This window comes from Nothoprocta perdicaria, unplaced genomic scaffold, assembly GCF_003342845.1.
Source record: "Nothoprocta perdicaria isolate Ctin4 unplaced genomic scaffold, notPer1 scaffold_12, whole genome shotgun sequence".
NCBI classification, from domain to species: domain Eukaryota; kingdom Metazoa; phylum Chordata; class Aves; order Tinamiformes; family Tinamidae; genus Nothoprocta; species Nothoprocta perdicaria.
This window is the reverse complement of record NW_020454316.1, coordinates 4486804-4502512: the sequence shown is the minus strand read 5'-3', so window position 1 is coordinate 4502512 and position 15709 is coordinate 4486804. Positions and strand designations below refer to the sequence as shown.

The 15709-nt window shown below is 45.9% G+C and overlaps 1 protein-coding gene across 1 annotated transcript in view; it reads right to left on the bottom strand.

The window, feature by feature from the left end:
- Positions 1 to 598: 598 nt before the first annotated feature.
- The window catches only part of MAD1L1 (mitotic arrest deficient 1 like 1), a 232828-nt gene continuing 217717 nt past the window's right edge, over positions 599 to 15709 (bottom strand). The window contains exons 16-17 of the mRNA XM_026053930.1: positions 1223 to 1413; positions 599 to 616 (exon numbers count right to left, since the gene is read on the bottom strand). Coding sequence (XP_025909715.1) covers positions 599 to 616; positions 1223 to 1413 — 209 coding nt within the window. The remainder of the gene's footprint in view (positions 617 to 1222; positions 1414 to 15709) is intronic.

Here is a 15709-nt window from a genome sequence, read left to right as displayed (position 1 = left end):
CTGAACAGTGAGGAAGAGGCTCAGATTCCATTGTTCAGGCTCTGGTTATCAAATCTGCTGCACTTATCCAAAGAGGTGTGTCAAGTCAGACATGCAGCGGAATTCCATGAACCAACAATCAACTCATCCTTGGATTTGGGAAGCTGGGATCCTGAAAATTCTGCCCTACCTGGTGATACCAAATGCTTCTTCCAGAAATATTTGTGAATGAAGACTCGAGTGAAGGAAAGAAAGCAAGAACATCATTTAAGCAGTAAGAATTACATGTGCCTATTCATTGTCATGTAAAGAAATAACACTGCAGCATGAGCCTGTTGCACGTGGCAGCAGGGCTGCAGAAACAGAACTTCTGCAGCTCCTGCTTGTATATTCCCTGCCCGCACCGAACTCCTCCAAAATCTTCATTCTTATAAATGTGAATCACTCTAGGGGAATCAGCTGGAAGCAAATGTGATTTTGAGTGCCAGCTGTGGTTGCCACAGAGAAGGGAACAGTTCTCCCACTGACCTGTAAACCTGGGCTGTTGACATTCAAACCAATGTAAAGATGTCACTAAACAGCTCGGTGACTCTGATGCCACACCTCATTCTCTGATGTGTCAGTCCAACTGTGCTATCTGGAAGATAACACAGAAGGGAAAAAAAGCACCTATCAAACACAACCCAAGCTCAGCCCACCTAGCTAGGCCAATGCTGCTCTCGGCTGACAGCAGACTGCCTATTCCTGTTACTCATCGGAGGCGTTCAGATAAACGGCACTTCGTGCAAACAAGGCCGAGCTCAAAAGAGATTCCAATTTACATGAAGACAAGACGACGGCGCACAGGCAGCAGAGAGGATAGCAGAGGAATAAGGACATCTCTTATGGCGAAGCGAGGGTGAAACCTCGATGGTTACATAAGGTTTTACTGCTATAGTGTATATCACTGCTATTAGAAAAAGGTGAATTGCGAGGCCAGGCATCTTAGATGCTGTGCATACATAGCATCTTGACTTACTCCCCGTTTACTTCAATATATAAGTGGAAGACCACATACCAAAGCTTCTAAGGCAATTTTTTAAAAGAAGAAAGGATTTTTACTTCCCTCAGAAGGAAAAACTTGTCACGTACCAAGGCAGCAATAATTTTCCAGTGTAATGACAGAGAAGGAGCAAATACCTTCTGGTGTGCTGCAGACCAGGAGCCCAAAGAGGCAGGTGCGCTGAGGAGCGCGCGGCCTTACCTTAAAGAGCAGGCAGTCCCCCTGGTGCTCGGCGTAAATCGAGGTGAGTCGATACTGGTTCTCGGTCGTGATGTCAATCTGGTATCCCGTCAGCGTGTAGCACACCTTGCGGAACTCCTGGATCTTTGTCTGGAAAACCTCCTTCAGGCGCTGGTTTTTCAGTTCTGCGCTTTCCACTTGCTTCTTCAGCTCTAAGAAGGGGAACAGAACAGCTACTTTGTTATATGGCACCAGCATAGAGACCTTGTGTTGCATTTACAGGGCTAGCCAAATGAAGCTAATTGAGAAGTTTAATTACCTTTTTTTTTCCCTTTTCAAATGATTTAAGCAAGCACAGTAAGAAACAGGCAAGCTAGATTCCCCTTCTCCTGTCCCCAGAAGTCCAAAAGATAAACCAAGGAATGAGGAAAACAGACTTTTCTTTCTCAGGAATTTTTCTTTTGCTTGGCCAGCCTTTTAGCAACTTACTTCCCAATTCAAAGCTACAGCATGTTTCCCCCTACACACACATCTTATTTCCTATCCAGGACCCAAGAGAAGGGTATTGTGTGACAAGGAGCAAGAGAGTGGAAAACGTGGTTACAAACGTGCCCCTGCAGGGCTGTGTTGGGATGAGGGTGGCAATAAGGGAAATCTCCTCCAGCGCACGCTGGAGTCGACTCCGAGTGCTTTGGTCTCACATTGTCACACTGCCTGGGAATCCCTTAAGATTTGGGAAGGGGCTTTTATTGTTATAAAAACATTCCAAAGAGAACCATTGTCTCTTTCCATTTGCTACCTTAACTTCTAGTCCCTACAAGACAGGTCCTGTGAGACTGCCTGCCACTCACCCCGTTTTATTGCCGCAAAGGGAGATGCCAGCGCTGGGAATCCTTCGAGACACTACACACCAGTTACCATGAATCTCTCACCCCAGGTGCCTTCTGAGTAATTAAACCTCGATTTATCCCCCCGTTAATTACAGAGATTGGCTTTACTTTCCTATACATCAGCGATCTCTCCCAAGTCAGCCCGTTTCTCAACAATGCAAAAAAGAGAAAGACTTTTTCCAAGCAAACAGACTTCCCCGCTCAGGTTTCTCCTTGTCACTCTGAGTGTTTAGGCAGCATCCATGCAGAGATCAGTGGCATAACTGCAGCACATAGAGACCACAGCTCTTTATTTTAGCTAATTCGGGCTCTGGCATTAGGACAGCAGAAGCTTCTATGCAAGGAAGCTTCTTGAGCACAAGCTTGAGCACAAAAGATGGTTGGGGGCTGGTTTAGTCCATGCTAAAGTATTGTTGTCAGCCAAGCTACTGAGATAAAGGTTTGGTCAAGTATTTGCTGCCCTCAACCTCGGTGCAGCGCACCAAGAACCAGGGCATGGAGAATGCAGTGTGAGGGAAGGCTGCAGCACGAGCTGCCCCTTGCCCCTCCGATGGAAAAGGTAGTGAATTCAGGCGCCTTAAACGCCACGGGGGCAGAATTCCAGCCACTAGGCTGGAACCCAGTTCAGTTGAATCTCTAGGAAAGGAGAGGAATTCTTTAACAGTTTAAAAGAGCTACCCATCCCCTTCCTTGTGAGGGAGAGCATCCCTGTGGGCAGAGTTAAGGCCAGCCCTTGTCCTCCGGTTAATTCAGCGCCTGCCTGAGCTACTCGTGTAGATAAGGGCAGGGCAAACGATTTCCCTTGCTCTGTCTCTCCGCTGGCCTGTTCCAGCTATTGCTGCTTTGCCAACGAGAGCAAACCAGTTAGGAAACGTCATCCCCTGAGCTCCAAAAGGCTCTTGGCCACCCACCTCCCCAGCGTCACCAAACTCATCGCTGGGGGACTACCACAACCCTTCCCCGGGTCCCTTCTCAACTGGGTCCAGCCCTTTGAGCGATCAGCCCCCAAAATCAGAAGGTTAATTGGTGGCTCTGATCTCCATCTTCTCACACTCTCCCTTTGGCTGCACATTCCTTACAACGGTTCAGGACAAAACCATGCATATGAAAGTAAAAATTCACTGACTACATTGCAGTGGTAAATAATATTGCCCCGCTGTCAGAGATGGCAGTGGCTTTAATATATCTCAGACGTCCAACAAGGATTTTTTTTTTTTGTTGTTCTAATAAATGCAGCCTAGCCTTGGAAAAGTAAATCTGCCTTTTCCTACCGCATCTCGGAGGCTGCCTTTCCTGCCTTTCATCAGCTCGAGAGGCTGATGATGCCCTAAGTCATGAACTGCTGGAAGAGCTTTCATTATTCCTGACGAGTTAGTGCCTCGTGCAGGAGAGCAATGGGGTAGAAAGGTGACCTGAACAAGTAGACTTGGGAAATGTAGGCTGGGATCCCATTGCTGAAGCAGAGCTGCTGAGACCCCCTTGGGTATTTTACGTGGCATCTCCCCATGTTTCTGATGAGGAGAGATCTTGTGCAGGTTCTGCGTCACACCAGCCAGCCCCAGGGTAGCTTCAGACACTACAGAGTGCCTAAAATGTCACAAGTAGTCTGCATTTAGGGCTCTGAATCCTATCTGTATAGTCCCCTATCTGTTAATGCACTTCTACATGGCCTTGGATGAATGACCTGGTGTCTCTTCACCGTGGCTCTGCCCTGTCCATGTTGCTGGTTCTCTGCAGCCACCCAACTGCACAAGTGCCATGCACAGCGCCCCGGAGATGTTCATTAATCTTGCTCATTTTCCCCACACAAAGAGAAGATGTTAAGCTAAGAGGAAGCTCATTGTCCGCTCTGCTTCCCAATGCAAGGAAGCGGCTGCGCTAATTCTTAAGCTCTACCTAATACCGATGATTCCCGCCAAATTTTTAGCACTGTCAGGAAAAACTGTTTTACAAGCCCTAATTTGTATGGAGTGCAAATCAGCATATTTCAGACAAATGCTTAAGACACAGCTGTAGAGGCAACTGAATAGAGGCAGCTCCTTTCAGGACGGGTCGAGGTGCATTAATAGAGCAGGATTCTGATGACAGCGTTAGTGTTTCCACCCACTCTATCTACCACCTACAGAACAGTGAACGGCTTGATCCTCTGAGATCTTTCACAACATTTGGAGAATTAAGTTTAATTATATCTTTAAAAGACAGTGTTTGAAAACTCCAGTGCCTGTATTTGGAGCACTCCCTTTCGCTTCTGTGTTTGATTCGGTTGCGCTCGCGCTGAACCGACACGAGAAGTCGCAGGTGCTCTCTGCAGAGAGCATCAACGGGAAGGAGACACCATCCACGGCCTTCGTCCCAGGGAAGGGATGATAAACCAGCCCTCGCAAACCACAGATTAGAACCAGGAAAGTGAGCATGAGATTTATCAAGTTGTGCTTTGGGTCAGGGGCAATGATTGTTTACTTTGTCTGCAGAGAGGAAAAAAATATATAAAAACAAGAGGAGAACAGACAGAGAGGGAAAATATTTGGACATCATCCTGCAAGGTCTCCTTTGCATTCAGGCCAAGTGCACGCACAAAAAGTTGCCCCTGCTCGAGAGTCTGAAAGGAAAAAAAAAACCTCTCTGAAAAAATCATTAATCTGTTGCAAAATTAACATTGCCAAATTATTAACTTCCTCCTAATGATGCCGCTTCTTGAAACACCTTGTATTTTCAAACACTTACACCGACTTTAATGAATAATGCAAACTATTTTGGATAAATAAATAAAATATGAGTTGGTCTTTTTTGGTCTCTCATATTGAAAATGTCACTGCTTTTTACTCCATTGCTTTTACACTCCTCACATCGGAAAATATCCACAGCTGCCTGGAAATACCACAGCTTTGGCTCTTGCTCTTGACTAGCTAGAGTTCAGCTAGGTCAATCTATAGGAACAGGAGCCCCTGTACTAAAGACCACCAAATCCAAGCTTAACTTTTTCCCTAGGGAAAGAGGCGAAACATTGGCTTGCAGCAGCCAAAAATGCATGAAATTACAAGTATCACCCATCTTTGCCAAGCAAACGTAGATTTGTTCTGCCTGCCCTTCAAGAAGCCACGAGCCACGGAGTTGCATTAATTCAGCTGCGAGAGCAGCTAATGCACATCGCTCCCACTACGTCCACATTTCTTTGCTAACTCTATTTAATGCTGCTTTCCTTTGGGGTCACTCATTTCAACACGTAAAGGATAAAATATTTCGCACTGCACCAATCCCCTTTTTCCTTTGACTTCCAAAGTGCCCCAGATAGACACTGGCCAATGTTGTTGCTGTGAGGGACACCACACAGCTCTTCTCACAAGGTCCAAGATGGCAAGAGGAGATGCTATTTTCTCCGTTCCCAGGAGCAAGGCCACAGTTGCCCCTTTTCCCCTCTCCTCTCCTTGGCTGCTTCTCTCTATTTCCATAATGTCACACATGCCATGCAATGTCACCCATCTATCACCCCGCTTACACCTTGCAGACGTAGCACCTACTTATTCTGCTACTGCAGCTCTGTCCTTCCTGCTGGCTCTCTGCAACTCCAATGCCACCCAGCTGTATGTGAAACCTTTAGAGTCCCTCCTCTGTTCAAACTTTGGGCTCAAATTCTCTCTCTCAGCTTTGGTTTACGATGAACATTGCCTGAAAAGAGTTCTGTGATACGCTGCTGAAGGACACCATATAAAAATAAATTGCATTGTATTAAATAAAGCCTAATGGAAGAGGAGCGGAGCCTTTTCTGATGCAGGCAAGTTTACAACCGCTCCTCTCCAGAAATAAGATCCATTTGCTGGATTTTACGGGTGTGTTTTACACTCGGGGCTGGTGTGGGACGCCGGGTCTGATTGGCACAGCAGCTCCGACCACACTCACCCAACCTTGGCTGTAGTGACTGTGAACGGCGCGTTGGAAAACTTGCAATTTGTGGCATTACAACCATGAATTACAGCTCTCCTTTGAGGTAAAAACAGTTTTATATTCAGCAGTCTGCACTAGCTGTTCAGTTCTAAACCTAAGTGCTATTTATTTGATCAGTCAACATTATTTTTAAACTGTGTATGTACCATATGGCTCAATGCACCTCCCGGCACCCTCCTCCAGCACCCGCCTGCCCTACCAGCAGCTTGGGGAAGAGTTTTCAAAGGCTGCATCGTGCAAGCAGAAGTCTCCAGCTAAAGCTCTCACGTTGCCCAAGAACTTTGTGGACACATTTCCGCTAAGAAAATTCCCTACACACTTATTCTCTAAGCCCCTACTTTGGATAACCCATGTATCTTTACAGGAAGCCCATCATTAACCTTTATCCTCAGATAACCTGCACAAAGTGGCCGAGGACATCAAAGGCTGGGCTAGGGCAGAAGCAGAAGGATGTGAGGGAGTCAGGAATGAAGCTATGGAAGGGAAGAGGATAAACTTCCTCTTGTATTACCTGCAGATATTTAAAATACAGTTAGACTAACTTCCTTTTCTTCTTCCAGTAACCCTAAGATTACACCATGAGGTTGCAAAATCTGCCAGCACACTTGAAGATGGCCAATTATAGGTTTGATAGCCCTGGTAGGTGAACCAGGAGTGAGCGAAAGGCTCTTTCCAAGCATCCCAACATGGCCATGGCTTGGACCTTCTCGCCCCTTCCTCCTCCTGCTTGTGGCAAAGGCATGGAAGGGACATGAGAGGTACCGGATGCTGCTCCACTCACCCGCATCCCTGCACTGGGGACCGTGGTGCAGCGAAGAGCAAAGACACCCCAGGTAGCTTTAAAATAACCAGCTTAAATAACAGCAGCAGTCTGCTTGCAGCAACGCAGAACGCGGTGGGCAAGGCAAAACTCACCGTCAGATGCAAGATAAATTAACCTCGGGAGAGCTTTTTATTGCCCAAGGTGGACTTCACAAATTAGTACGACGTGGCGCAGACCTTTTGGAAGTCAGGTTTGCCTGGTCATAAATTGCGAGTTGACTGTGAAGACAATCTCCCCCAAATGATGATAAAATCTTTTAGCCGCAATTCCCTTCCACGCGACAATTACAGCCAAACAGTGCTCCCAGAACAAAGTGGTGTCAGCTGGAGCTGGAGCCAGTCATTAACTTCAGACGCAAGAAATAGCATCACCTTAAAAATACAAATATACTGTGTCACTTCGGTTTACAGCAAAGTAGTTATCTTCTGCTTCTAGAACAGGTTAGCAAACATGGAGCATAGGTCTTCTGTTTACCAGGTAGTCTATTCTGGAGCTATCCACACACAAAAAAAAAAAAAAAAAGAGTGATTGAGACTTTCTCTTGGCTATGGTTCAGGAAAATTTGATAGCAAAAATAAGGCCATAACTCGTATTCCTTGTCAGAGGAGCCAGATTCACTTCTTTGCTAGGCTGTTTCTTCAAAAAAAAAGGAAGCTGCTCAAGTGTCTAATGTAAGAATTAATCCTAGGGACTATATAATTAACATATATAATACACATTGTAATTACAAGCGGTAGTCTGCAGAACCATCTAATAGATGAATTTATCCCCGCTCCGATCACCTCCCCTGCACTCTGCCCATTATCTTGTTTCCACTGGCACATCACTACTATTACCACTACCCCAAAACACCGCGTGTTATTTAAACCTCTGAGCAGCATCAAACATCTGCTATTAAAATAAACACAGAAAAACTGCTCCAGGAGTATTTGTTTGTTCCCTCTCAAAATGAAGATTTTTTTTTTTTCAAGAATTACAGTCATCTGAATAGCAGGCTGGACAATATTCAATCATGCATTAGAGAGTGTTTTACACTTTATGATCTCATGTTATGATCTTATGTTCACTGAGCTCCAAGCGGGAGGTTTTCACCGCCGGCAAGAGGCGATTTGCAGCATCCCTTGGAGCACAGCCCCCGTGCTCCTACTCCAAGGACCTTCCGCGTTCCAGTTGGGGTGCTGAGGCGCATGGAGACGCTCCTTAGTCTCCCTGGGGATATCTGATATGATTTTGCTTCTGGGTCTCCCTCTCGCCCTGTGGCAGGGCCGCCTCGGTGACCGGCCAGGCCGTGTCTCGCGGGCCACAAGGCCCAGGCCTGAGCAGCACGAGCCTCGGCCATGGCCAACAGGGACAGAGCTCAACACTCTCCTGGCCCACAGGGATGCCGGTGCCACACGCCTTCCTCATGGGAGACGATTGCCAAGGTTGTTCTGGGTGTTCGTTATTTCTAAGCTCTAAAAAGCCTTTGTCCAGTCTTTCTTTTCAATCCTTTTTTCCCCCCTTTTCCATTTATTCCCTCAGTAGCACTTCCGAGCGCACGTATCACTCTTGGCCTCACACCGCTCTTGGCCCCAACTGGTCCCAGCTCCCCCAGAGCCTCCTCTTTGCTCGTGGGGCCCCGCGCCGGGCCCGGCCACGCTGCTCTGCTCACCGGCCTGCCTCCTCCCACAGCACGCCACGCTCTGTGCCGTGCTTATTGGGGCATTTTTCACGTTCTGCTTCATTTTCTGGTGTCCACTTTACGAAAACAGCCCTTTAAAGATGATCGCGCTGGAGCTGAACCAAACGCTGGTTCAGCATGGAGCAGCAGAGCGGCAAGCAGGGAAAGGGGTTTTCAAGCAACACAACCGCAGGAATGTGACACAGGCATAAGGACAAGCAATCTTTTCCCTGGAGCATGAAAGATGTTTGGAAACAGAGCCATCTCCTGGATAACCAGGCTTTCAATCACATTATTCCAGCCTCAGGAGCTCCTATTTCCATTGCAGGAGCCGGCAGTGTTACTATGAAATGGGAAGAGTTATTTCTCCTAACTCTACGCTCATGCTCGTTAGCTGGAAATGAAGCCTCGAGGTCTCCATGGGATCCCCTCAAAGTGTCCCAAGACTGGCAATAGCACCAAAATCATTTCTGGGCAAGGAGACAGGAGAGGTAGCATCTGTCTCAGTCCAAGAGCTGAGGCTCGTTTCCTCATCCTGAATTATTCATCACATGCTAACTTCCAAACCAGTTCAGTTTTAAATTTTTAAATATTTAATAATTGGGTATTAAATATTCATGCAATTTTATTAGAAATTTTGGAAGTTGGGCACTAAGGCTGTAATTGTCAAGTTCATCATACAGGACTGGCTAGCTACTCAGAGGGTTTCTAGCTTACTAGAGATAGAAGAAAACACAGGCCAAACAAGTACTGATGGAGCTCTCATTCTAAATCACAAGACAAAATGCTTACCCCATGCCACCCATTTTTCCAAAAACCATCGCTTTATGAAAAAGCTGAGAAACCTACACTGCGAAGACAGCAGAGAGCCCTCAGCTGCAGTGCGAAGAGCCTAAGAGCTTCGTTTTGATGTTATACAGAAAAACGCTCGTCTCAGCCTGGTGTACCTGAGCGGCAAAGGGACAGTTGAGAAGTCTCTGTCTACAACATCAACAAGAAAAACACACGCTGGGTCCCTGTTGTGATTCAGGGAAGACGCAGGGGAAGGTGAACTCAATATGCAGCTGCAACAAGGCACAGATTCCTCCCTTTCTCTGACTACTATTCCAGTGGGACAACGGGATGTGTAGTTTCCCTTGAGCTGCTCTGACAACTTGAATAAATCAAATATCCACGCCTGTTTCCCTCCAAGTAGCTCCCGAATTCCCCTTGCTTGATTTCCTCGTTGTTTGCAGGAGATGACATCTCTTCAACCCTGATCCATGCTGCAAGTGAGTCCATGTTCCTGTCCTTCTACATTATGAGTGTTCGTTCCCTACTGCGCCAGAAATCATACGGTTTGCACAAAAGATGACACAAAAGCCCTGGAATTATATGCAAATGAAGCGATCTGTTCTTCACTCCTTACGATTACAACTCTGACTTTCAAACAACTGCATTGGGTAATTTCTTAACCGACTTTCAAACAAAGGGCATTGCTGTGTTATTAACATCTCACTTCGGCATGTGGTTTGTCACCTTTCACAAAAATGATCTGAAAAGACACCAGCAATTATTCCCAAGGAGATTATTGGGTGGCTGTGTCCCAGCGCAGCAGCTGGAGGCTAAAGCGACATAATATTCACTGGAAAATACTCCTTTCTCAAGTCAAGAGACTTTTATTTACATATAAAATGAACTAAACTGGAAACACACACAAAGTTAGAGAAAGAGCCAAGCTTGTTCCCTTGGATTTTGAGCATCTCTGTACCAACAGTAGGAATGCATCTTTAGAAGGAAACTAAAAGGCCCCAAGTGTGACACAAGATGATATGACATTAACTTTGGAGACTTATTCCAGAAACAAACTTGGTATGTTATATATAAAAGTGCCCATGGAAGAATAACTCAGGCACCTTTTCCAACAATGAAAATCCAGCTGAATTATGGGGCTCATACACTTGGTTCTTTCAACAGTTTTGAACTTCTGCAAGACAGACACATTCGCTCTTTCTTGGATTTCTGTATAGTTCCTGGTTGAATCTTATATCCAAGCACCTTCATTTGCTTGGTCAATGCTGCCTTGTAGAGTGAGCAAAGAGCAGAAATTCTACCTAATTCCCAGTAATCAACTATTAAACATGCTTGGTGCTTGAGTAGAAACAAGTCATGCAGTAGGCTCCATGCTCATGCTGAGTAGGACTGAGGGGGCCAATCCCCCAAATTTGTCAGCAGTAGGAAAGATGGTATGGGAGAATTCAATGGTCTGCCCTCAAGGTTAAAAGTTGAAGGGAAATTTCTTATGAAGCAAAATGCTTCTGCTGTTGCTTAACCAGCTTGATAACTTCATATCTGTGAAAACTGCTTTTTGATACTTAGATGGAAATCTCTTCTAAATCACCATCATGTTCAGAAATCTCTTCTTTGGATGCAGAAGAAAACAAGAAAATTTGGGTAAGCTTTGAGAAGATGAGAAAGAAAAACAATTGCTACATTTTTGGGGTGCATTCCATCTACATTTCCAAGAAGCTTCGTTTCTTATACAATCTATAAACATTTAACAGAAAAATTATTAGCTCTGCCCGTTACAAGTCTGGCAAACATCTGTGCAGTGCAAAACACATAAAAATTGAGCCACGTATGGTCTATTTCTTCATCAAGATGACTAGTGGGATTTGGAAGAACGAGAAAGCAACAAGAGACAGGAGAAAGCACAGTCACAAGACAGCCTTCCACTAGATTATATGGGGCTACCTGCTGTGGACACCTCCTGTGGATTCCTAGAGCTCAGCCCATGTGCAAAAGCAAGCCCACTGTGATTAAAAGTTCTTGTCAAATCACTAAGCAGGCCAGAATTACGACCCCTTTTTAATTCTTGTCAGGGGAGGGAGGTTGATGGAGGAACAAACAGGAGCAGTGCCTGGTTTCACACCTGCGTGTTCCAATTAACTTAGGCAACATGAGCAGAGTCACCTGGGAAGACCTTGTGGGGTGATCTAATATGAATGAAAGCCTACCTTTTGTAAAGAAGAGATGCTTTAATGACTATAGGTCTTTTCAGAGCAGGAAAAAAACCCTCAAAATGACACATTCATGGTATAACGCAGATGGCTCGGCCGCCCTTGCTTCGAGGTAGGAGCATTGAAAGACACGGGTAAAAGGAACTCCAGCTTGAGCTCTTGGCATAATTTTGACTGAAAATAATAATAAAAAGATGCTCCAGCAGAGAAGTTTTCTGGAGAAAAGAGGTGTGGGCAGTAGAAGCATATTCTTAATGAAAATCTCATTTAGCATTTTTTTTTTTAGGAGGTGCTTAAAATTCCACTGAGGTCACCATTCTGGAGAGACAACATACTCCCGGGATAAAGGCTGGAAAATCCTGGTAGTCGTGTCACATTTAGCAAGTCAAAGATATGTTTGTATAAGGCTGCAGAGGGCTAAATCCATTTTACATGCTGTATGTATTATTAATTTCTGACAGTGGGCTTAGAAAAACCTAATTCGCTGGAATACGAGCTCCCTTTGAGCAGAGGGAAGCCTTTTCAAAACTCATCTTTTATTGACTGAGTCATTTTTGAGTCAATCTGTCTGCTTTCGGCAAGACAAGAGTTTTAAATCTTCTCCCTTTTTTTCCTCCTTTTTGAGTCGTGGCAAGTCTATTAAAACCTGCTAATGTATGCAGCAAGGCCTCTGATTTGAAATGTAATGAATTCTTCAGATAGTGGCAGATTAGGGGGAGAAGATGATAGAAACAGCCCGAGATGCCAAAAAAAGAACTCTCCAGAAAAAGAGGAGGAGAAGGGTGAGAGAGAAGGAGAAGGATTAACCCTTTTTATCCAGAAGAAAATCTTTCAGCTCCATTAATAGAATCAGTTAAAAAAGTAGAGCTGGAAGAAGCAGAGCAACTTCAGGCTTGCCTGGGGCTGAATGAGACTGAGAATAAATGAATCTTTCCTCCTAGACTCGCTTGTAAGATTAGGTAATTCCCTAAGTGAAAAATGAATAACTTTGAGAAAATTAGCTCCATCCATATAAATAAGCCTTCATATTCCAAACTCGTCACCCAGAGCTTCCCAGGCGAATGCCCCGAACGTTTTTGCTGTTGTGTAACAGATGGTTTCCTCCTCCTCCCCCTTCCTTGGTTCCCTTCCAACCACAGTATCTTTCAGGTGATCTTGTTTTAGAACAAAAATGAGCAGTTTTGTACAAATCATAAATCCTGGTAGTGGAACGAGGCTTGGCAGTTTTATTGCATTTAGCATCTTGAAAGTGCTGGACAAACATTACGCAGCTACACAAATGAGCGGTTTGCACCGTCTCCGTTTTGCAAATAGAGGAGCGAAGCAAAAGGGAGTCAAGGATGAGACTTAATTTGACAGCGTCGATCTCATGGCAGCCGAGGTTGAGGATGCAGAATGTGCTGAATCACAGAGCAGCCCTCTGATACCTTCCCGTTGCACAGTGAAACTCGCACCTCAGCCTCAAATTGAACGACTTAAAGAAGAGAAAATCTCTACAGCAATGGTCTAACGGAATGAAACCTTAGCAATAAAGTGAAAAAACAGTGTCTGATGCAGCACAAGCAATCCACTGGCTTAAAATTAAAATTATGCTCAGCATACCTGATGTAGTTGAGTAATATAGGGGGTGTGAGAAACTGGTCCTGCCTCCTTAGTGCCCTTTTGCTAATGACAAGCACCAGCACACTCAAGCAGTTGATAAATCCTGGAAAACAGGCAGAATCCTTGAACTTAGCATGCAGCGTAGGTGTCTGAGCCCGGGCACGTCCTGAAGGAGATGCCGTCTTTCCCTACAAATGCAAGGCAGCCAGGCCCCTATCGCACAAGTCAAACCAGAAAAGAAAAAAGAAGTTTAAAAGAAGCGCAAACTTAGCTCAAAAGCTGCTGGCGGCACAGAAACTGGGGAGGGGAGGCATGAGCTGGAAAAAACCAGCCGCAGGAAATCTTTATAGTGGGATTCAGGACACAGGCAGGAGCGGTATCGTGGAGGCCAGCGAGCTATGGGAGCCAGCCTGGCTTTTCAAGCCGCTCCCTTGTGCTGCCTGCTCTTGCTGGCAGCGACACGATGTCTTTCCACCCTGGAGAGCAACGATGGCCACGTTCCTGTCGCCACCATCTCCTGAACTCCGGCGAAGCCTTGATGTGATTCTCCCCGGCTGGGAAGCCGCCTTTTCCTACCTGCGCGCTTGCTTCACAAGCCTGATATCAAGCGCCTCAGAACTCACAGAGGCAAAGTTTTACATCTCCACCTATTAATGCTTTCGGGATGAAGAAGAGGTTACACTTGCTTTTATATAAGTAGACACAACCGTGACCTTTAGCTGGGTCCCAACCCTCAGATGCCAGAGCTGCCGCTCGTCCCCTGAATCGGTAACGAGCTGGAGGTGCCGCGGGCTGGCAGGGCTTTTCATAAAATGCACCATTTTTCACAACTGATGAGAAAATTTGGGCCAGGACCATTGCAAAGCAGGCAAGGCCTTTGCCTGGCGGAGCGTTCTTGCCCAGAGACAGGGGCAAGCACAAGGGCTGTCTTATTAACTGCCATGGTCAGTACAAATGCCACTCAGGGAGGCGCCTTCTGTCCCTGCTAAAAGCACTTCTCACTTTCTGCAGAGCAGGTGCCTGTGCGGCACTAAACTGCTGTGACATTTCACGCTGGTGCAGATCCCTTCGGGAGGCTGAGGCAGCCCCGGGGGAGGTTTTGCAAAGCCAGGGAGCTGGCCCAGCACTTTGGGAAGCCCTCGAGAGCCGACGTCCTTATTGCAGCCAGCCCAGCCGACACCAGCGCTGCGGCGGGCCCCAAGGACAGCCCCAAATCGTCAATTTTTCTTTTCCAGCTTCAGATCTGCACTGCCCTTATGCAGTGTGGTGATCCCTCTTTGCTCACCTGTCTGTCTGGAAGATCTGATTCCTTCTTGGCATTGCTTGAACTTGTCCATCTCTCTGAACCCAGAGCAAGCCCCATGCATGACTTGCTCAGTCCTCTGGGAGACTGTTTTGGTCAAGGAAAAGTGCATCCTATACATGAACCCTTGGGCTCCTCGTCTCCAAAACAATCCCTACCATGTCGAGGGAGCGAGCACACAGATAAACGCACTCTCTCGCACTGCAGTTTTCCAAAAGGAAGATTCATTTCATTCTTAAGGAAGATTTCACCTTCTCCCGTTGTGAACTCTTCCCACCGAGAGGTCAACCACAGGAAGTGCCACGGAGACAACATCCTACTGGCATGAACAGCCCCGACTGCTGGGACACTTCAGCAAGACATTCAGGAAAAATATATACCGAGGGAACAAAATAGAAAGGAAAAATTAAGAATGAAATACACTCACAAAAGATCTCTGTGCATGCAATGTGGAAGTAACGAAAAATAGATTTAGCCAACCAGGCTAAATCAATGACTGAGCTTTGCACTCGAAGAAAAAGTTACCGCTAAAGACTGCGCTGTTCATGGGCTCGCTTTACATCCAAAAAAAGTCTGCAAAAATCCTCCTGCCTTATCCCTGCCCTTGCAGGGGTTTTCCTTCTCGTTCTGAAGCTCTGAGTGGGGATTATCCATTAAGGTCTCGTAGCCAAATGACATCCGAAGGAGTTTCTGTTCAAACAGGAAAAGGCTCAGGTCTTTCTGGCCCTTCTCTAGGCTATTTCCCTCCTCCAGGCCAGGCTCAAAGCACCAAGGTGGAACCTGCCTGGCTGCAGTGCCACTCACTCCTGGTACCGAGCAAACAGGGGCATTGCAAAATCACCTGGTGGGGAGGCTGTGGAAAAAATAAAGCACCTGCATGAGAAGGGGAAGTGCAAAACTACAGGCTAAAATAATGGTTTTTTCCACATCGAGTTTTTATAAAAACGGGTTTGCTTTTTCTAAACCGCAGAAGCCAGAGATGGGAAACATCTGCTAGTTTGTTCAGTCTCTCTCCCACAATGTTTTGATTTAGATATTTTCCTGTAATGTTTGCAACTTAAACACAGCAGAATTGTGCCAAGGCTTTTGAAACAGAAGAGAGACTGGAGTTATTAGAAAAAGTGAAAAGTTAATAATCCAAATCATTAAAACGAACATATGCAAACTGCAGCATTGCTCTGAAACGTTCCAAAACAGAACACTGAAAATATTTTACAAGCACCTTTCCAGAACAACTAAAATAGCATCCCTATCAGCATGAGATCTATGGAATTATCTTGATCTTTTGG